At 40.6% G+C, this 22,382-nt stretch overlaps 1 protein-coding gene across 3 annotated transcripts in view; it reads left to right on the top strand.

Moving 5' to 3' along the window:
- The window catches only part of SERINC5 (serine incorporator 5), a 118,985-nt gene extending 97,261 nt beyond the window's left edge, over positions 1–21,724 (top strand). For 2 of the 3 annotated variants that reach the window (XM_069096339.1, XM_069096341.1), the window contains exons 9-12: positions 8,558–8,624; positions 11,252–11,291; positions 13,268–13,415; positions 16,015–21,724. In XM_069096339.1, coding sequence (XP_068952440.1) covers positions 8,558–8,624; positions 11,252–11,291; positions 13,268–13,415; positions 16,015–16,162 — 403 coding nt within the window. In that variant the 3' untranslated portion in view covers positions 16,163–21,724. The remainder of the gene's footprint in view (positions 1–8,557; positions 8,625–11,251; positions 11,292–13,267; positions 13,416–16,014) is intronic. The other variant, XM_069096340.1, reaches the window with a different exon arrangement.
- Positions 21,725–22,382: the final 658 nt, after the last annotated feature.

The raw sequence follows: 22,382 nt of genomic DNA, 5'->3' as shown, positions 1-22,382 counted from the left end.
CTCCAGTGTTGGGACGACCTGGAGATCGAATCCCGGGCTCAGACACTCAGCACCACACCCAGAAATAACTGGCCGTGTAACCTTGAGCAAGTTACTTAACCCCAATTGCTTAAAAAAAAAAAAAGCTGTACTAACAGAGGGAGTGAGGAAGGAGAAGCAGCTACATGCAGCCATTGCTAATGTAATGTGGAAATTATAAGGCTCGTGGGTTTAGAGCTGGAAGGAATCTTAGAGACCCCCAAGCTCATCGTCCTCATTTTATAGGTGAACTGAGGAATATTTTCTAGATGAGCAGAGGATACTTGACTTGCTCAGGGTCACTCAGCTAAGAAGTATCTGAGAATAAGATTAGGATATAGGTATTCCTGACTCCAAATCCAGTATTTTCTCCACTGTGGTAAACTGCTTTGAAAAGGAAGACTTTTGGGGCAGTTAGGTGGCACAGTGAATAGAGCACTGGCCCTGGAGCTAGGAGGACCTGAGTTCAAATCTGGCTTCAGACAGTTAACACACACAAAAACTAGCTGTGTGACCTTGGGCAAGTCAGTTAACCCCAATTGCTCTACCTTCCCCCCTCTAAAAAAAAGAAAGAAAAGGAAGACTTTTTTTTTCTCTGTAATGCTAACATTTCCCATGAGCATATCACTTGTTGGAAGTTGGCAAGTTATCTTGGCAGGAGAGAGAAGGCAGCTTGTCAGGGTGGTGAGTGATTAATATTTAGGGTAACCCTCCTGCAGATCTGTGTAGACTTATATACTTCCAAAAACTTTACTAAGCAAATAGTTCTTCAAGTTTGTGGAAGGAAAGGATGAAATGGAATTTAGTTTTGGAGTGGAATGTGGTAGATAGGTCACAGTAAGGCAGGCCCAGAGGGGAGAGGATGGAAATCAGTCTGATTGAGGAGGCTTCTAATTATGAATATCTTAGAGTTAATTTTTACTTTCCCATTTTTTTTCCACACTATAAAGAAGTTTTTAATAATAGGTAGGTGAGAATGGGGGAGGGAGGGTCTCTTTTAAACTCTGATGTTTGAAAATTATTTTTTCAAGACTTAGAAAATCTTTTCTTTTTCTTAATAGTATTTAATTTTTTTCCCAATTACACATAAAAATAATTTCCAACATCCATTTTTGTAAAATTTTGAGTTCCAAATTTTTCTCTTCCTTCCCTTCCCCTCCCCAAGACAGCAAGCAATCTGATATTGGTTATACATGTGCAATTATGTTAAACATATTTCCACATTAGTCATGCTGTGAAAGAAGAATTGGAACAAAAAGGGAAAATCATGAGAAAGAAAAAAACAACAAAAATGAAAATGTATGCTTTGATCTGCATTCAGACTCCCTATTTCTTTCTCTGGGTGTGGATGGCATTTCCCATCATGAGTCTTCTGGAATTATCTTAGATCATTGTATTGCTGAGAAGAGCTAAGTGTGTCATAGTTAATCCTCACACAGTGTTGCTGTTGCTGTGTACAGTTTTCTCATTCACTTCACTCAGCAAGATTTAGAAAATCTTAATAGAAAATCCTTAATAGAGTGTCCAGGAAGCTCAGCATCTTTTTTTGGCACACTGGAGGGAGAGGAGGCCATCCCTCCTTCTTTAGAGTGCTTGTGGAAAGTTATATTTTTGACTCTTATCTTTTGGATCCTGACATTGAACTTTCTGTTAAAAAAAAAAGAAGCATACATTTTTTCATACTGTATTGTCTACTGGTAGATAAATGTATGGTTTTCTCTTGAATAAGGAAAATCCTTCTGCTTTTTTATTTCTTAAGTGGTAATATCAAAGAAACTTTTAGCTCCTTGGTTCCAGCCTGCCCACGCTGCTTCTTCTTCTTTGGGGAACCTATTTCTCCGCCCCTGTCTTGTGTAATCTTATTATATAGAGGATTTAAACCAGGAATTGAGAAATCTCTGGCATGTAGCAGTTTTATCCTGGCACCTTGTTCTTTGATCATACTCACAGTCTGTACTACAGAAGTATGCTTCATTTCTTTTGCTTATTCACATTCATATAACTTGAAAATAAGAGATCTGTAATGGCCCGTTTTGTGTGAACAGCATAATAATAAGAAGAATGATAACATTGTGTGTTGTTACCTACCCCTTTAGATTGTAAACTTTTTTGTTTTTATTTGTATTTTTATCCCTGGTGTTTAGCACATAGTAGGCACTTAGTAAACATGTATTGATTGACTGGCTAATAATAAGCAGCTTAGGGGCTTCGCCTTCTCTGCTGTCACTTTATCCAATATGATCTTGGACTCTGTCCCCTGCCCACCATTTGATCCAAATATGATGCAGAAAATACACTGGCCAGAGCTTTGCAACTTCCTCTTAAACCTTTTCTAGTGGATTCTTCTAGACCAGGGGTTCTTGACCTGGAGTTTCATGAGCCTGTGTTTTTTGCTATTTTGATTTTTGATTGTATTTCACTGTAATTGGCTTTTTTTTTTAATGCTGTGCATTTTATTTTATGTATTATTGTGAGAAAGGGACATCGGCTTCACTAGACTGCCAAAGAAATCCACGGCAAAAAAAGAAGTTAAGAACCTCTGTTCTAGACCTTCCTTGTCCTTAATTTAAGTGTCTAACTGGGGCTACTAAGAAAACACAGCTTTATGATAACTTCCTATGGGTATTTTGCCATAAACACTGATGTTCTACTACAGTCAGCCAGTCTGCTTCTGGCCTCTGCCTCCAGCTTCATGCAGCATCTATCTCTTGTCTTTTTAGAGACTTCATAGGGAAACTGACAGCTATTTTTCTGTGATGGTTCGAAGTACACAGCTTCTTAGAGACAGGAAGGTTGACCGCCCTCGATGCTGTCTGTGATTAAGCATACACAGTCCTATAATTAGAAAACAATGAGCCACATGAAATACTTCTTGAGCTTTAACTAGGTTTAAGGGAAATGCTCATTTGCCGTCCTGCTACCTTGGGGGCAAAGTCATTAAAGATGTCAAATTGGTGTTTGTGCATGAGTCTGTGTTTGGTCTTATATCAAAGTTCTAGATGGGATTTCCTGGTGCTTGAGGTGGAAAATCAGCTGTAGAAAAAGGAGGGAGGAGTATGATGGGTTTGGAGCATCAGTAGAAGGAAGGAAATAGGCAGAAGTAGAAATTAGAGGAGGCAGTCTGGTGCAGTGGAAAGGAGGCTGAACTGGGAGTTAGAAAGACCTGGCTTCAGATCCTGGATCACTTACTACCCCTGTGACCTTAAGCCAGTCCAGGCTTCAGTTTCTCATCTGTAAAATTAATAGGTTGGGTTAGATGATTCCCTAAGATCTTTTCCAGCTTCTGATCTATGGCCTTGAAATTATGAATTTAAGTCAGAAAACCTGGATTCTAATCAGAAATACTTGCTAGTGTGACCATGGACAAATTACCCCTTTTCTGAGCCTCTTTTTCCTCAACTGTAAGAAACACAACCTATCTCACAGGATTTTTAGAAGAAAAGTCCTTTGTAAACCAAAAAGTTCTATCTAAATGTGAGTAGTTGATTTTATGGGGATGCTAGGTAGTGCATTAAATGTAAGTCAGTAAGCCTCTTCTTCCTGAATTCAAATCTGGTCTCAGACACTTACTAGCTATGTGACCCTGATCTAGTCACTTAACTCTGTTAGCCTCAGTTTTCTCATCTGTAAAATGAGGTCACCATTGAATTCTTGGGGAGATCCCATTTGGAAGGCTGCTGAGTGTGCCAAACCCTCTATTAGAGGCAGGTTAGGTTTTAGGTGTAATTTTCCACCATCTTTCCATGGTCTTCTGAAGATCTTTATGGAAGTTTGAAGCAAGCAGGCTACTTTTGGATGGAGTAAGCAATAAACAGGCCTTGGGTTCCAAAGCTGCCTGTTTAGGGGGTACATACATGCACCCATAAGTCATTCTGCCTCCAGTGAAGAGGTCTTGGGGATGCTTGAAAGTTTGCCTGCTATGTAACACTGTGACACCAGAAAGAGGGATGTAGAGGGAGCCAAGAGTGTTGGGTTACCACCTACATTGCTTTGTTGAAGAGGACAAGTCTTAGCAGAAGCTGGAATGTTGAAGACAAGAATTTCCTGGGCTAACGTAATTACAAAAAAATTATGCCTACCTTTAAAGAAAAATTCGATGCTAGTCAAAGTTAGAATACTATAGCTTACTTTATTTAAAACTAACAAAAACTCTTAACATACAACCAGTTAATTGCCCCAAGCCACATTTCACTAATACTTATCTAAAAGCGTTTTCTAAAAATACAGAAAAAAGGCATGTCTTTAATATTATCTTGTACTTGAGAGTACAGGCCCAGAAAAACAGATGGAAAGTTTAGAGGGGAGGTGGGAAAGGCAGGAGTCATTCATTTTTCCCAAAGATTTTTTTTTTTAATTTTGAATAATTTCTGAGGGTAGAAGGGAAGCAGCCGGGAGAAAGGAAGAATGGGAGAAAAAAATTTGTTTCTGGAAAATTTAAGTTGATGAAGGAAATAGAAAACATGTTATTGACCTTTATTCTAGTCCTTGTTCCGTCACTAATTTGGCCTCGTGTCAGTCATTATATTGCTTTGAGCCTCAGTTTCCTTATCTGTAAAACAAGGAGGGTCAGCCTTTTTGCTTTGTAAGGCCCCTTTCAGCTCAAACATACCATATATTGTTCGTATATTGCTACCCAGTCTTGAATCTCCCTCTTCCCACCTAATGATTTCTAAAAACTGTGTGACAGGGAATTTTGATATAAAACAGTAGTCCCTGTTAGATTCTTTTCCTTTTTTGTTCACCATGTACAAACACAAATGTGAAGGTGAGGTGGTGTGTTTCTTTCTGCCCTCAGACATTACTCTTTTTCACAAGAAAAGGAAAGGAGTCAGTACCTTCTTTGCTTGTGGACTTCCTTTTCATAACTTGTTTGTAAGGTGTTTGTGTCTGTGTGTGTATGTGTACCTTTTGGGAGTCCTATGAACTCTATAGACCCTTCTCAGAATGTTTTTAAGGGGCAGCCAGGTAGCACAGCGAATAAGAGCACCGGCTCCAATGTTGGGATCACCTGGGGATCGAATCCGGGCTCAGACACTTAGCACCCACCCAGTAACACCTGGCCGTGTAACCTTGAGCAGGTTACTTAACCCCAATTGCTTAGGGGCGGCCAGGTGACTTAGTGAGTAAGAGCACCGGCCCCAGAGTCAGGATGACCTGGGGATCAAACCCGGGCTCAGATACTTAGCACCACACCCAGAAATAATAACTGGGCGTGTAACCTTGAGCAAGTTACTTAACCCCGATTGCTTTAAAAAAAAAAGAGAGAGAGAATGTTTTTAAATACATAAAATTAAAGACATAAGTTTACAAAGGAAGCAGATTACGTTGAATATATTTATACAGTAAATAAGAACCTGTGATTTACATAGGAATGGGCAGAGAGATACTAGCAATCCACACCCTTGCCCCCATTCTCCATGCCTCAACTTCCTAAGGCAGAAATACAAGGGATGAGACTCTCAAGCAAGAAGCACTCTTAGGATTCGATGTTTGGAAGTTCCTTCTCAGTGTTAAGACATATAGAACATCTTCATTGCTAGGTTCCAGAAGGTAAACTAGGATTCTTCCTAGTATATCTCACCCCTGCAGGTGAGGCAAAGAAAGTCTTTGCATGTACAACACAGCCCCTTCTTAGTTGCTTTGGTCTGGTTCACATTCTGTTGTCTTTTACATACTGTGAAATACATTATTCTAGGTTGGGAAATGTTTGCACCAGATTAAAAATAAAGTAGCATGTGAAAGCGTAGAAAACTTTATTAGACCAATCAAGACAAAGCTTTATTTTTCCAATAGCTTTGACCCATTGGTTTGCAGGACCCTAATGAGAACTTAGAAGATACTAATATGATTAAAAACAGTATTTTCTTAGTTCTTTTCCTGAAAATGAGTGATATACTCTATAACTCTATTTAAATTCTTTTCCAAAAGTCTTCCCCCACTTTGGGGGGTGGATTTTAAGTTATTTCTTCCCCCCCCAGTGGCTTATAATTTTCTAGTAATATTCCTAGAATGAGGAATATAAACATTTTTATATCCCTAGAATGTCTATATATTCCCAAGACTAGAGAATGTGAAAAGCTCAGGAAACACAACTTTCTAATTGCTGATGTCTTGTCAGCCCAAGTTTTCACCTGTTTCTTGATATCTCTGAGATTTTTGTCTAGATTTTAGTAGCATGTATATGCCATGGTAACAATTTGAAACATTTAAAATTCAATTCAATTAGTTAGTAAGCTTGTAATCTTATGAATAAACACGACATTTATGTTAATTATCATAATTTGGTTTGCCAAGTTAGGCATAGAGGTGGTGTTGCAGATGAGGTAGGGTTTGTAGTCAGGGAGACATGAGTTCAAATCCTACCAGCACTTTCACTTAGCCTCTCTGTAAAATTAGGGGGTTGGAATAGGTGAGCTCTGGTTTCCCTTCTACTCTCTGAAATGACTGGATAAATCCTTGCCTATCACACATATTGGCCATGCATGACCATGGGCAAATCACTTAATTTTTTTTTTTCTCAAGCAACTCTCAAAGACAATTATATTTCAGACCGTCTGCTGCTCTTCATTGATAAGAGGGAGTTTCTGTACCAGGAATCTCCTTCACCGATGAAGTCACAAGTCTAGACCCACTTGAAATGAGAGTCTTGGACTGCGTGAGCTCTGAAGGCCCTTCCAGTTGTAGATAGCATATCTTTGTGTTCTTAGACCAACAGTGGTTTTTGGAGCTAGGAAGTTTGTTGCCTGATCCTGGTGTAATACGATTTTTTTTCATATATTTCTTTTTTTTTTATTAATTTTTAACATTCATTTAAAATTTTTTTTGAGTTTTAGATTCTCTCCCTTCTTCCTTACCCCTCCCTTATCTATTGAGAAGGCAAGCAAGAAATCAATTTTATAGCACATATTTCTTGTTAAAAATTAGCTTGTATTTCTATTAGTTTGTAAGTTTTGAACTGATTTCCTCACAACAGCCCTTCAAGATAATGTTGTTATTAGCTCCATTTTATGCTTGAGGGACCTGAGACTTAGGGGAGATGAAATGATATGTCCAGGGTCACATCCTACACTTAGTAATTTGGTGGAGCCAGGATGCCAACACAGGGCTCTTTGCCATTCTTTTTTTGCTTTTTTGGAGGGCAGTTGGGGTTAAGTGGCTTGCCCAAGGTCACATAGCTAGTACTTGTTAAGTGTCTGAGGCTGGATTTGAACTCAGGTCCTCCTGACTCCAGGGCCAGTGCTCTGTTCATTGCATCACCTAGCCACCCCTTACTTTGCCATTCTTGATATCACCTCTTAAACAGGAACCTTATATGTTTGCTTTTGGTAATAACTGAGAAACCTTCCTAGTCTTTGCATCCCTTCATCATTCGGTTTTTTAGGCCTCAGATTCCTTATGATTAGATCTGCAGCTCAGACATGCATTTCCTTTCTTGAATTCTAGATTTTGTTTAAAAGGGTTTTTCTTTCCCCCATCTGTATAGCTTCTCACCCTTCCCCCCCAAATCCCTTTGTTTTCCATATTTAAATTCTCCAAATGTCTCCCCTTCCCCCGTTGAGTTTAAAGTTGTTTTCCCCCCAATGAGTTAAAATTTTCTAGGAATATTTTTTTCATCTCTGGGTATAAGGAAAATGACAGAAATCTTAAACCTCACCTGCTACCATTTACTGGATTCTGAAAGAAAAGCTAACCTGGGTGTTGATTACCACCCCCCCCCCACCCACACACACACCTTTGTGAATTATGGAGGCATTTGTTTCTGTGGCCCTCTGCCAATCTAGCTTTACCCCTTCTTGTGAGCACCTCTCTCTAGGGAAAGGAAGATAAAAATACAGCAACCCAGACAGAACTTAGATGATTCTGTTGTTGGTTCCAGTTATAAAGTTGTGTGAGAAAAAAAAAAACACCAAAAAATAAGGTGATGATGGGGAGAAAAAGCACTTTGCAGACCTTCATACACTATTAAGTGCATTAGAAATACACTGCCTTCATTTATTTATTCATTCATTCATTTATTTTTTGTTTTCAGCATTGGCTTCCATAAGATTTTTTGAGTTCTACATTTTTTCCCCCTCCTTCCCCTCCACTGTCCCCAAGATGACATGCAGTCTGATACAGGCTATACATATATATTCAAATTAACCATATTTTCACATTAGTCATGTTGTAAAGAAGAATGAGAACCCATGGGAGAAACCACGAGAACGAAGAAACAACGAAACAGAGAACAGATAGTCTGCTCCGATCTGCATTCAGACTCCATGGTTCTTTTTCTGGGTGTGGACAGCATTTCGCATCATGAATCTTTTGGAGCTGTCTTAGATCCTTGCTTAATGCACTATTAATATTATTACTCTCATCCTTTCTGTGGCTAAAGTAGAAATTTAGGGCAGTCCATGCTTTGGCCTAGGTGTTAGCCCTCCAGATGACAAGCTGACAACAGGACAGCCCAGAATGTGGGAACTGGAAAAGATTTGTTTCTAATGACTTGCCGTAACAGAATGAAGTGTATTGGTGACTCCTTTTTCTGTCTCCCTAGTCTGACGTCAACAACCCGGTCGAGTTCAGAGGCTCTTAGGGGAAGATATGCCGCTCCTGAACAAGAGGCAAGTTAATTTCCTTCGCCTGTTTTTGCCACTTCTCAGAAACCTTTTTTCCAGGAATGCATTGAGTCATTTAAAATCTTATTTATCTCCTGGTTTGTTTATTTAGCTGTGCATTTTGTGTGTCGTATCCCCGTTGGTCTTCCTTCGTCATCCACTTCTCTCCCTGGGAAAGATTGGGAAGATGAAAGAGAATACTGGTTGGCCCTTCCCATGTGTGCTGTGGGGGTGAAGTTGTTTAACCAGTTTCTGAGCCTCCTACCAGCAGAGTTGGCTCTTTGAGCACAGCTTCTGCAGCTTGGGCCTCCTAGCAGATGTTTGATTAACTACTCCATGCTGTGCTCTCAAAGCTCTCTGCTGCTTCCCTGGGCGAGCATCCTGCTTCTGGAGGCCCATAAGCATCTCGAGCTATGGGAAAATGCTTGATTCTTACATCTCCACAGTCTGTGGTTACAAGCTGAGAACTGGGAAAATTAAGTGGAACAATGGAACACCTTGGACCATGGGGAAAATGCCTCAGGTGGGTGGAGGGGTGGGAGGTCTTCATTTTAAACCTGGACCCCCAGAGCCCTCTGGTCCTAGACTTTCCTACTCTGGTGTTTTGTGGGGATAAGTCCATCATTTCCTCTCCCCTGAAAAAATAATTTTCCTGTCCCTCCAGAAACAAGTCCTGCAGAAAACTTGAGCTAGGGTTCACAAGGCCACATTTGGAAGGAATTCTGATACTATAGAAAGGAAGAAAAAGTGATACCACCATTTCCCGAAAAGCCCAGCTGCCAGTCCTATAGAAATGCAAGTTTTCATATAGTGGGGCTAGCTGGACTCTGGCCCCAGGTCAGAAGCACAAGGCCTATTTTGACATCTGGCCATTGGCTCCATCTCCGTGATCATCCATGGATAGACAGTCTTTGCTGTCTATCCAGAAATGGTCTCTCTGTAGCTGGCACTTCTGTGGATCATCTTTCCTGTACCTAAGCTGAGACAGTTGGGGTTGTCTCCCAGCCAGCACATCTAATTGGATCTCTCTGTCACGGAGGGGCGGAGATAACCCAACAGAGTTTGAGTTGGTTATGGCACATCCTTTATGAGAAGAAAAGCCTCCTTCCAGAAGCTGGGGTCGTTTCTTACTGCTGAGTGGGTGACCTCCTGCTGAGATCATCTTGTCACATTTTCAGTATCTTGAATTGTGTTTAGGGCTTAAAAAGCAACAGCCAACCTCCTGATACATTTAACATAAGGGGATTTTTTTCTGTACTCAGTGAGGGGGGAGAATCCATGATTTTCTTCTTTTTAAACCAGTGAATATATGGTTTGTAATTTTCTTACAGGGCACTTGTTTTATGAATGCAGGGTTTTTGGAGACAATAATAATCTTTTGTTACAGCTCTGGAAGAGGCTTGAGGTGGTTGTGAATCCTGCCTCAGCTACACTTACTTATTTTCTCTATGTCTAAGGGCTAGTCACTTATACCCTCCAAGCATCAATTTCCTCATCTGCAAAACGATGATAATAATAATAGCATCAACAGCATTAAGTCACGGCTTGAAGTGAGGCTCAGATGAGATGTGTCACACCCTTTGCAAGCAGTTAATGAACTTTATAAATGCGGTCTCTTGCAGCTATAATTAGGAGTAGGATTTGCAATGCCCTGACGTCGTTGGACCTCTGAGAGAAATGAATGTTGTTTTGTGTGGGATGGTGCATCTTGTTTTCATTAGGGATGATAACTGAAATCTTCAGGAGAGGTCTCTATTTCACAAATGAAGGGAAACATGACAGAAAAAAGTGGAAGGGTTTTCTGTGACTAACTGTTATTGTCTGACTGGGGCTATGGACCCAACTGCTGTGTTTTAGTTTGACATTCTTTATTCACCAGTCCACAGTGACAATCTGGGCCGTTGTGGTTCAGATAATAGCCTTGGCTGGAACCATCTTGAAAGCTGTTAGGATGACTATAGCTTGGTACCTTATGGGCATCTCTCATTGAACTGCTGGGACATGCAGAATCTTTGATATGCATCTTCAAGGTGGCATTATATTGGGAAAAACACTGAATTTAGAAACAGAGGGACCTGAATTGGGAGGGGGAGTTGGGGTTAAATGAGTTGCCCAAGGTCACACAGCTAATAAGTGTCTGAAGCTGGATTTGAACTCATGTCCTCCTGACTTTGGGACTAGTGCTCTAAGGGACCTGAGTTTTAATTCCTACTCTGTTCCTCACTACCCTTGTAGCCTAAATCAAATTACATCGCATTCTTGGGCCTCACTTTCTCACTTGTAAAAGAGAGGGATTGGAATTAGTTCACCTCTAAAGTGTCACAATGTATAGAGTAGAGTGCTGGGCCTGAGTCAGGAAGATCTGGCTTCAAATCTTACTTCAGACAATTTACTAGCCCCGTGACCCCTGACTTCAAATCCTGTTAACTTCTCTGAGCTACCGTATCTTCATTAAAGTGGGGATAATAATGGTACCTTCCTCATGGGGTTGTTTGTTGTGAGAATCAAATTAGCTGATATATATATATATAGCACTTTGCAGACCTTCAAAGTACCATTCCAGCTTGAAATCTAAGAATGATCCCAGGATGGCCTTGTAACAGATCTTTGTTCTGTTTATTTTTCTCTTATAGGTAGCTCGTTGCTGTTTTTGCTTGGCTCCTGATGGAGAAGGTATGTGGGGAATTAACTTTATTTGGTCCTAATCTATTTCGCCCACAAGACTTGGTATATAGACACTTTAACCTCGGATAGAATAATTTTGTTGGTGGTAGAAGTGTTTGATGTATTTTTATACACACGCGTATGCAGTATTTACACACAAACACTGTTTTCCCATTTCTCCTCATGGGTGGGGAATGGGCTGTATTCCTTTCTGGTGTTCTTTGCCAGGGGTTTTCTTTACATTAAAACAGCCAGTGGGATTTAGAAGAATTCCTAGTAGCTTTTTAAAGGAATGGTTTGAAAATAAAAATGTCAGCAGCTCTTAAAGTCTTAATTGTTTTTTTTTTTTCTCACTTCCTTTCTTTATCCATTTTCCTTTTCCTGTAGAGCTGTAGAGTCATGTAACAGAAAGGCAGGATAGACCTGTTGATTGCATTGGTATAAGGAATTCCTAGATGAGGAAATTCCCTCTACCGATGTAGGCCAGTCCCTTCTCTGGAACTTAGAGTCTTGGAGAGCAGTCTGGGGCCTGAGAGGTTTAGTGGCTTGCCCAAGGCTAGTATAAATCCAAGGCTAGGCCCAGAATTGTGATTTCCTGGCTCTTAGGCCAGCTTTCTATCCACTGTGTTATACTGTCTTTAGACAAGGCCTGGAGACAAGAAGATCTGAGTTCAAATTCAGCCTGATGCACTTAGATATGATGCTAGGCAAGTCACTTAACTTCTGCCTCAGTTTCCTCACCTGTAAAGTGGCTACCAGGATTGTTATAAGGATCAAATTAGATAATTATAAAGTACTCAGCACAGTGCTTGTCTATATATTATATTATTACTATGATTATTGCTATTGTTATTTTCTGGGGGGGTTGTTTATAATTATTATTGAGAAATATACTAGTTTAATAGGAGGGGCACTGGCCTTTGGAGTTGGACAAGTCCTAGCTTTTCTACCATTTACTAACTCTGTGACCATAAACACATCACTTCCCATTTTTGAATCTCCAGTTTTCCCATCTGTAATATGAAGAAAATTATAATACTTATAGATTATGGGGAGTATCAACAGAGACTCTCTCTCTGCCTCCCCCCACTTCACCCCCACTCTCTCATTTTCCACCCTGTTTTTTTTTTTTTTAAGCAATCGGGGTTAAGTAACTTGATCAAGGTTACACAGCCAGTTATTTCTGGGTGTGGTGCTAAGTATCTGAGCCTGGATTTGAACCCCAGGTCATCCCAACACTGGAGCCGGTGCTCTTACTTGCTGAGCCACCTGGCCGCCCCTAAGCAATTGGGGTTAAGTAACTTGCTCAAGGTTACACGGCCAGGTGTTTCTGGGTGGGTGCTAAGTGTCTGAGCCTGGATTCGATCATCCCGACAGTGGAGCTGGTGCTCTTACTCGCTGTGCTACCTGGCCACCCCTATTCTCCACCCTCTGTCTCCTCTCCTTATGCTCCCCAACCTCCTCTCTCCACACACATTTCTCTATTTAGCCATCTATATATGTATATATTATAAAATGCTTTGTTAAATCTCAAGCCCAGTATAAATGTACAGTCATTACTCATAATTATTTAATTACTAAATGTAAAACAATCCAAATTGAATTAGAAAATCTGTGATGATAATCTTTGTGGATCCTTAGCTGTATCCTCTAAGGGAAGGATCTGGGTGCTCGTGGGGATCGTCCCCGCTGGGCATTTTTCTTCTAAGTTTGGGGCCATCTTGCCTTTGGAAAGTTGTGTGGAAATGAATAGGACTCTGGAGTAAATCCCCTTCCAGTCAGAAAGTGCTCAGGAGTTACTTCTCCAGATATTCACCCTTCTGTAAAGACATTTGAGGCCAGGGTGAAGTCTGTACTGAGGGCCCCAGGCAGCATGTCTTCCACAGTTAGAATCAGGACAAGATTGGCGGGGGGAAAGAGGAGGAACAGGAACTGCCCCTCCAAAGCAGCAGCAGAGCCCCTCACTTCTTCCCTTTTGTTTTCAGCAGATGTTGATGAGCCTGATGGTCGGAGGGGAGGACAGCAAGTCATCTACGACGAAAAGAAAGGCACTGTCTACAGCTATACCTACTTTCATTTTGTCTTTTTCTTGGCCTCCCTTTATGTGATGATGACAGTCACCAACTGGTTCAAGTGAGTAGCCTTTTCTTCCTAGGGGTGCAAGATGGGTGGTGGGATATCAAAGGAGCCATTTTGAATGATGCTTTAATAAAAATAAATAATAAGAACATAATAACATAGCATATTGCATAGTAATTAATAATGGGGGGCAGATCCTGGAGGAGGAAGGGTTTTCTTGCAAGTCTCTAGAACATAATAAGCTTCTTGAGGGCAGCACTGTACTGTGTCTTTGTATCCCTAGTGCATATATGTAGTAGGTGCTTAATAAATCATTTATTGCATAAATGAATTAATATAGCTTTGTGGGCATTGAAAGGTTCAATAGACATACTAGGTGATTTGATAACAGGCCAGCACATTGATTAGTAAAAAGATGACCATTTGGCCATCTCTCTTAGACCAAAGACAATCATGGCAGAAGGCTTAGAGTTTGTATACCCTTCAAAGAGTAGGTGTTTCTAAGGGTAGGAATCAATCCTGATTGGTTACCAGTTAATGAGAGAATAATACAACGAGGGCTAGGAGTGACATCATGTCACCTTTGGACCAAGAGACTATATATACCCAGACCACTCCTAGCCTTTGGGCAATCTAATTATGCCCTACCCAAACCTGAGCAGAACACAGTAGCTCCTCCATCTCCACAGAAAAAGTTAGCCCAGTGTCATTATCAGAAATGTCCTTCAAGAGACTGAACTTTTTAAAATTAGGATTCTAGAAAAAAGGGGGAAAACACTGGATCTCTCCAGATTATTGGTTATTAATAATCTTTTCTCTCAACTTCTAAACTGTCCACACTCTTAAGAAAGCTGGAGAGAGGAGGGGCAGAGCTAGGTTGGTGGAATAGTAAGAAGAAACCCAACAAGTTCTCCTCTGAAAACTCCTCCACCTAGACCTAGAAAGGAAATCCAAGAGAAAGCCACAGTGAGTCATATAGACCTAGGAAAGGCACCAAACTGAATCCTGATGGGAGAATCCAAGAAAAAGTCAACATGTTACTTTTCTAGTCCATGTTGTTAAAGGGATACAGAGAGGTCTTCAGACCTTTAGGGCCTGGCCAAGAGCTTGCTGAAGGGAGCATTCTAGTGTAGGAGTCTATACCAGACCAAGAAGAGGCCCTAGACATAGATGATAAAATGTTGAGATGGAAAAGTTAAAAAGTTTAAGCATGTTTTTATAAACGAAATGAGAGCACTAGAGGAAACAATTGGAAAAGGAATGAGAGCTGTGGGAGAAAGAACTGCGAAAGGAATTAAGAGCACTGTGGCCTTGAACAGGTGCTGACTGGCCATTTTGTGACTCACTGCCCAGGTCCTGGTGACATGCAGGGCCAGCTGAGGAAGGCAATGAGCCTGGGGATGTTCAGGCATAATGAGCAGCTGCAGACCCTGGGCTGTGTTCTGAGCTACAAGGAGCAAGTTCAGAAAGCTCATACCCCTGGAGTGTTCCAGCCCAGTGTGAAACCCTGGTCCACACCATTTGAGGAGTGCTGAAAGGTTGTAGGGGCCCTACCTGATCTGTTCCTGAGATCCTTGAATAAAATAACACTCAATATTCCTAAAAAGCAACTCCAAGATGAGTCCAGACCTTCCCTTCAGAAGCTCCTGGTGCCCAGTAGCGTGAAGTCCGAAGTCAGAAAGTAGACTGGAAAAATCAACAAATTAAAAAAGGATCCCATCATAAAGAGCTATTAAAGTGATGGGGACGTTCAAAATACAAAACCCAGGAATGACTCCAAAGTCACTCCAAAGGAGTTAATCCAAGTCTCCCTGGGATTAGAAGTTTACAATACAAGGTATTAGACAGGAGAACCAGTATTAAAGAATATCACCGATTTTTTTTTTTAATGGGTTGTGGAAGATCCAGATTCAGCTTGTATCTCTGACACATCCTTACTGTTTGACTTTGAGCAAGTGCCCTGCTTCCCAGTGAAAGCAGCAAAGTAAGAAGGTGCTGATCTGCCATCGCACTAGGGCTTTCCTATAATGAAATTACAGATCTGTTTTTTTTTTTTAAAAGATAGGTCAGCCACAAATTGAGAGCAAAGCATAAAGGGAGAGCAAGGCACCTCCACATGGCTCTGTTGGTATCCACACAATGTCAGGAGGATGAGAGGGAGGCCCTTACCGTATTGCTGGACTTCTCGGGGCTGATTTAGAGGAGGGAGGGCATCAGGAGTTACCAGGATGAATGGGCATAGCTAGGGTCTGAGCGGCATCATCTGAAAATATGCCTCCGTCTCTCAGTCAAACACCAAACATGTATTCAGCTCCTAAGTCATTATTCTAAGTATTGGGCTACCAAGCCACCATTTTAATTATGAGATCATAGATGACTTGCAGTATGATTTTTATTTATTTATTTATTTTTTGCTTTTTGGAGGGGAGAAGGTAGGGCAGTTGGGGTTAAGTGACTTGCCCAAGGTCACACGGCTAGTAAGTGTTAAGTGTCTGAGGCTGGATTTGAATTCAGGTCCTTCTTACTCCAGGGTCTGTGCTCTATTCACTGTGCCACCTAGCCACCCCTGGAGTATGATTTTTAAAAGAAAGCAAGTTAAAGGAAGGAGAACTAGTTTTCAAGGAGGCTCAATCTGTTTCTTTCTTTCCAATAGCTATGAAGGTGCTCACATTGAAAAATTCTTCAGCGGAAGCACATCTTTCTTCTGGGTCAAGATGGCATCTTGTTGGATGTGTATCCTGATCTATCTATGGACCCTCCTAGCTCCTCTCTGCTGTCCTACCAGAGAATTTTCTGTATGAAAGATCTCAGAGCCCTTCTTTTATCAACAATCATTTGACCAGTCTGCCAACTAAAAGACCGTATTGTTTAAAGGTTTTTTTTTTTTAAGTAATGATTAATGTGAGCAATGATTTGATTGAAGTCCTTAAAAACACCTGTGAAATCGCCGGCTACCAGGTTGGCCCAAAGAGGGTCTGAAAAAACAAGCATGTGATAAGAATGTTTTGGTTATATTGAGTTTTTTCCCTGTGAAATGATGAAAGAAACTACCATTCACTAGGGGAAACAGAATTTTATTTTAAATCTTAGAAGAAAGAATTGTTTGGGTTCACAGTGATCATATGTAATCTGTACTCTACATGTGCTTTTGACTTTCGTGACCTTTTATAATAAGATGGTGCCATTAAGTTCAAATTCAACAAATGTTTTTCAAGTGCCTACAATGTGCAGAGCTCTCTACTAGGTGCTGGGGTGAGGGGTGTCAGTCCCTGCCTTCATGAAGCTGAGTCTACTAGGTCTCACTTGACACATACTCAGGTAGCTAGTTAGAAAACAGCTTTCAGAAAGCAGGATTCTAAAGGGCTTAATGGTGTTGCTGGTGTTTTTTTTTTACATTTGTTTTCAGTTTTTTTTTCCCCTTTAGAAATCTAGCTGGTAAAGCTGAGAGTTGTTATTCTTTCAGCAGATTTTTCCCCCCAAATAGAGATCAGGGGTTCAGCATATTTTTGTAGAGCAAAGAACAAGTTTCTGTAGTCTGAAATCTATCTTCTGTGTACAAAAACGTATCAAGCAGCCTGAAGGTCAGTCTTTGGCCTTGTCTGGAAGGGGGATTCTGAGACTGACTGACTCTGCACTCAAAACACTAAGATGGTTTGTGTCCTTTGTTCTGGGATGAAGTATGAAGCATGCAGTTCTGGCCGTATTCTTCATTGTTCCTGCCTTCCTAATATGTAGGGATTGAAGGAGGGAGCACTTACTTTCAAGGCAGGTGACATCTAGTGATTTTAATCCATTAAAAAACAAATCCCAGAGATTTTGTTCTAATTTTTTTTTTCAGTCCTGTTTCCCTGTGGGCCTTAAATGTCTTTCCCTGAACTTGTGATGCTGGAAATCACAGGGACCATTTACTGTCCTCTTTGTCTCCCTGGGCCCTCTAACCCGTTCTCTGCCACTTCTTTGTTATAATGTGAATAAGCACAATTTATTGACAACACAGTCTCACCTTATTGTTATTACTTGATCAAGGTATTTCAATAATTACAACCATCATTTATATTGTTGCATACGTGATTTCAAGATAACTACAAAGTTGTCTTCTTACATACCTAAACTATGGATGGATGATAGGGGTTTTTAAAAAATGGTAATTACTTTTAATAATAATATTCTTATTTTTTTTCCTTTTTGGGGGGAAATTGGGGTTAAGTGACTTGTCCAAGGTCACACAGCTAGTCTTTGTGTTAAATGTCTGAGTCTGGATTTGAACTCAGGTGCTCCTGTCTCCAGGGCTGGTGCTCTATTCACTGCGCCACCCAGCCACCCCTAATAATAATATTCTTTAAAGGGCTTAGATCCTAAAATTGCTTTTTTTTGGCAGAAACCTTTGGGCATATGACTCTCTTCTTTGCTCTGTCCTTCCCAACAAATTTGTTGTTTGTGTGCGTAAGAGAGCTCGGATTTTGTAGCTTTGGTTATATTCCCTACAGTATTAGCACCTTTGTTATTTCTCTGGGATATTATGTCCCAAGAGAACCTTGGGACCAGAGTCAAATAGGTCTGTTTTGAGGGTGACACTTATGTTAAGAGAAGAGGATCCCAGTGTTTTATGGGAAAGGACAGTATTTGTCTGGCTACATAAAGCATCCTTGGGCATTTCATCAGATCAGCACTTTATAGTACTTCCTTTGAGAAATTGGATTTCTGGCCTTGCACAAGGAAGTCTCTTATTAAAATCAGCCCAGAGACATGATCTGCCAAGTAACCATGATACAGATGTGATGGGGCGAAATCTACACTTGGGTATTTCTGGAGTTTCCTAAGCCATTCTTGCCTAGAAATAAGAGCTGGGGAGAATTAGGGGATGAACAATGTTCAGAACAGCTTGGAGGCTCAGCCTCAGAGCTCTCTTTCCCCTCGTGTAGGTTGGGAGGACATTCTAAATCTAGAGACTTGTTAACCATGCTCTCAACCTTCCAGATGAGAACTGATTTTCATGTAAATGACCTAGTAAATTGAAGTAGCCTACAGCATGCCAAATGCTGCATAGGGTTAGAAATAAATAACCAGATTATGAATCTAATGGGAGCATATACATTCCATTTCTTCTCTCTTGGCACTCTTCCTCCATCTGCATTATTTTCCTCTTCTTCCTCTCCCTTAACCCCATGCACCAGTCCATGATAATAGATTGATACTTCTAGAACTGTATGTGTATCTCACAGGAACAGAGAAAAATGGGGGAAAAATGAACTCTGGGTGATCAGCATGCTTCTTGGATCCATTTGGTATCATAATTTGAAGTAAATAGACACCTACTCACTCTGGAAGCCTCTGCTTCTGTATTTGTAGTCTTATTCAAAGTTTAGAGGCAAAGGATTGTCTGAGAGTCAGGTTTGGGGTTGAGTAGGGCTTAGGAGCAGTCTTCAGTAGAAGTTAGAAGGAGAAACTTGAACCTTTTTGGAGAAGACACGAGTAAGTTTTTGTTACTGATGGTGGTGGTAGTGGTTTTACTCTCTGAGGAGAGGGTATAGTATTCCTTAGTTTGCTCTCATATTCTTCCTTGGCCTGGGCAGTAGAGGTCCTATGCTCTGAACTGAAACAGAACCCAAATTCAAGGGGGTATCTTGCGACCCTCGAATTACTGGGTCTTGCTCACATGAGAGAGTGGCCTTCTGCCTCCTAGAACGGCCCCTGGCAAAAGTTCAGGGTCCCCTTGGCTAAGGACCATTTCCAAGGGACCATGACCTCAGTTTGGGGATTCCATTATCAGGTAGTCCCATTATATTCCTGAGTCTAATTTCTTTTTTTTTTTTTCTTTTTGGAGGGCAATTGGGGTTAAGTAACTTGCCCAAGGTTACACAGCTAGTTTTTTTTGTGTTAAGTGTCTGAGGCCCAAACCAAACTGGGGTCCTCGTGACCCCGGGGCCGGCACTTTACTCACTGCACCACCTAGCTGCCCCCTGAGTGTAATTTCTGAAGAATTGGTGTGTGATACATAACTGTCTTTTAAAACCTGAGGTGTTCAAGTGGGCAGATTCACATATTGCTGCTATGGCCACTGTTTAATTTTTCCCCCTTTCTTTTTAAATTTTAAATATTTTTGTTGAAGATGTAAAATGGGGTTGATGTGCCCAAAGTACTGGTGGCCTAGGGGACATCTATAGAAATCTATCTTTATTTATTATAGTAATAAGCAGTGCTCAGGTGATGGGGCAGTATGTATGCATACCTGTCTTTTTGTGCTATGGGATGTTGTGATTCTGGTGATAGAGAAACTGGAAAAAAAAATCTTTGCCAAATTCACTTACCTGGCCTATTTTCAGTGGTTTGAACTTGATCATCTCATTGGCCTTTATCAAAAGGATGAAGCCTCTTGTGAATAATTAAAGAAATGACTCTTGAGTGTCTACTCCACAAGACACTGTCCTTCACTCATAGAAGCTAGAGAAGGTTGTAAAAGCCCCGCATTCTTTCTCTGTACCATTCACTCATTTGATGTTAGAAGTCGTAGAAGAATAAACCCTTATATTCTTGTCTGCCTGTTTGTGTTAATGATGAAAACACTAAAATGGAGGTCTCTGGGGATGATTGTATGTAGCATTACATAAGAATACTACACCCAATGACCATACATCCTTCTAGAAGCCAGTCTGTCTATTTACCACATAAGCTATTAAAGGATCTTGCTCAACAGATCCTTCATATGTGGGAAATCTGGCACTGCCTGACACAAGTTCTTGGTGTTGGCTTTCAGAAATACAACTTTTCCCTTTTTTATTGTGAGAAGAGCTTGAGGAAACTACTTTGCAGAAGAATTTGGAGCCATTTTTCTTGGAGAGGTTAGGGAAAATGATATGAAATATATATATGGATAAGGGAGAGGGGGATCCTGAAGAACTTAGAGTTTCCATGCCTATGAATGGGAGGTTTGCTAGCTGGGAGGCTTCCATGTATCATTCTCAGTCCCTTAGCAGGATTAGCACAGTGAGCAGCCATGAACATTGGGGTAGAATCTCCCAAACAGGCTATCCTATTACCATAAAGCAGTATATATTCACATGTTCTTTTTCTCCCGTGGGTTTACTACACTGGTGCTTCGTGTTGCCCTAGCAAAGGGAATCCCAGGGATTGTATTTAAACTGCTGTGGCTCCTCATCACCCCCCCAACCCCCTTGCCTCCTCTAAATACAACTCATTTTGATGCACACTTGAATATATATATATATTTTTTTTTTTTAAGTGAAAGAATGTTGTCTTGTGAAAACAAGTGATGCCAGTGTCACCAACATCAAGCCCAGGAAGAATGCTGGGTGGTGGGACCTCAGTCAGGGACGACTGGCTTAGGGTTTGATGATTAACTTGTAGACCACATCCTGAATCTAGCCTTCTTTTAGCATTGTTTGAGTGTGCTTTGCCCCCATTGTCATGTAATCATTATGCTCTCAGCAGCTTTGAACTTAGTGCTATATTCTGGGTATACTTGGGGTCTCCTGTGGGCCTTCCATGACATGAGACCCAAGGAGAACTGTTCACAAAAACTATGGGAAATATAATTGCCCAGTCTTTCCCTTCAGACCTCCCAAATTCCTCCTCAAGTGGGCATTTAATCAGACACATAGAAGCAGTTGTTTTGGAAGAGAGGAATAGTATTTTATTTAACCAAAGAGTCCCCTTTTAAGAATTTTTTTAAAAAAATCAGTCATTTTGATAAATAATGGAAGAAACAAAGTGGGGTAAAAATTCAGTGTAGATGAAGTTGGATCTTATTTATATGAGCAAGGTTTAATGAAAGTAACTCAATAAGGTGATCCTTTCTGGTGAAGGAGCCTTGGAAATTCTTTCAGGTGAAGCTTGTGGCAGATTTATAATATATGTCTTTAGAGGGTATTTATAAGAAATTTAAGAGGATGCTTTTTTTTTCCTTCAATAAAGATTGAACTTTAACTTTATTTACAAAAAATGGCTGCAAGAAGTTTTTGCAATTTTTAAACTTTGGTGATGTTTTACAAGAAATATTTTTTAAATGTTTTTACTTTCCTGAAACAGAGACTTTTTTTAAATGTAGTTTTTGGAATGTTTTTACTTAGCTGTAGTCAAATAATGTGGACATGTTTGCTAGACTAGAGTTTGAGGAATAATTTGTATGCTAAATGTACCACTGCTTTGAAGTTTGTATTGGCCTTCACTTGGGTGAGGATTTTAGCTTCTTACTGACGATTGGGTTTCTATGTGTGGTTTCTTTTTTCTTTTTTGAAGCCAAAAAACCTCCATGTTTTCTATAAAGTGTCTAAAGCAGTCTCTTATGTATAATACTTAGAAATTGCTAAGTACAGAACTGAATAAAGTTTAAAATGTAAAAACCAGCTTGTTTTATTTTTTCTTTCTCCCCATCAGGTACCATTTATAAAATCACTGCCTAGGCCACGAATATTGTTTTCTTGTAGAAAAGCAAAATTTTGTTGAGGTAGGTGGGGAGTATGAAGGTCACCAACCCTTTTGGTATGCTTCTTTCTAGCTGTCCCTATGATTTTCATGGAATGACATCTGAGGGGGAGAAGAGAGTGGAATGCCACCAATTCACTTGGGTTCTTGTTCAGTCATGCTAAATAGAACCCTTGGGAATGGCTTGGGCAGGGGCAGCATGGGGTGGGGGGGGGGGAGTGTGTGTGTGTGTGTGTGTGTGTGTGTGTGTGTGTGTGTGTGTGTGTAAAGCAGATTTTAAATGCCCGGGTGTGGATGGTGGGATCTGCATCACAGAGGATCTGAGGAGAGCGCTAATGAGCTGGTGGAACCCCCCTCCCCGTTGGGGAAGATTCCACAATACATTTAAAGACCAGCTGATGTCATAGGATTTATTAAGTCACCTACTATTTGCTGGGCACTGTGCTAAATGATAATAATTCTTCCCTTCAAGGAGCTCAAAGTCTAATTTGGGAGACAACATGTAAACAACTATGTACAAATAAGATAAATTGGGGTAATCTCAGAGGGAAAGGCTTTTCAAAGAAAGCAGGATTTTAG

The sequence above is a fragment of the Petaurus breviceps genome, unplaced genomic scaffold (genome assembly GCF_028583685.1).
Source record: "Petaurus breviceps papuanus isolate PSGF00001 unplaced genomic scaffold, PetGlider_PUasm1.0 229, whole genome shotgun sequence".
In the NCBI taxonomy this organism is placed as follows: domain Eukaryota; kingdom Metazoa; phylum Chordata; class Mammalia; order Diprotodontia; family Petauridae; genus Petaurus; species Petaurus breviceps.
This window is presented reverse-complemented; position numbering and strand designations above follow the sequence as displayed.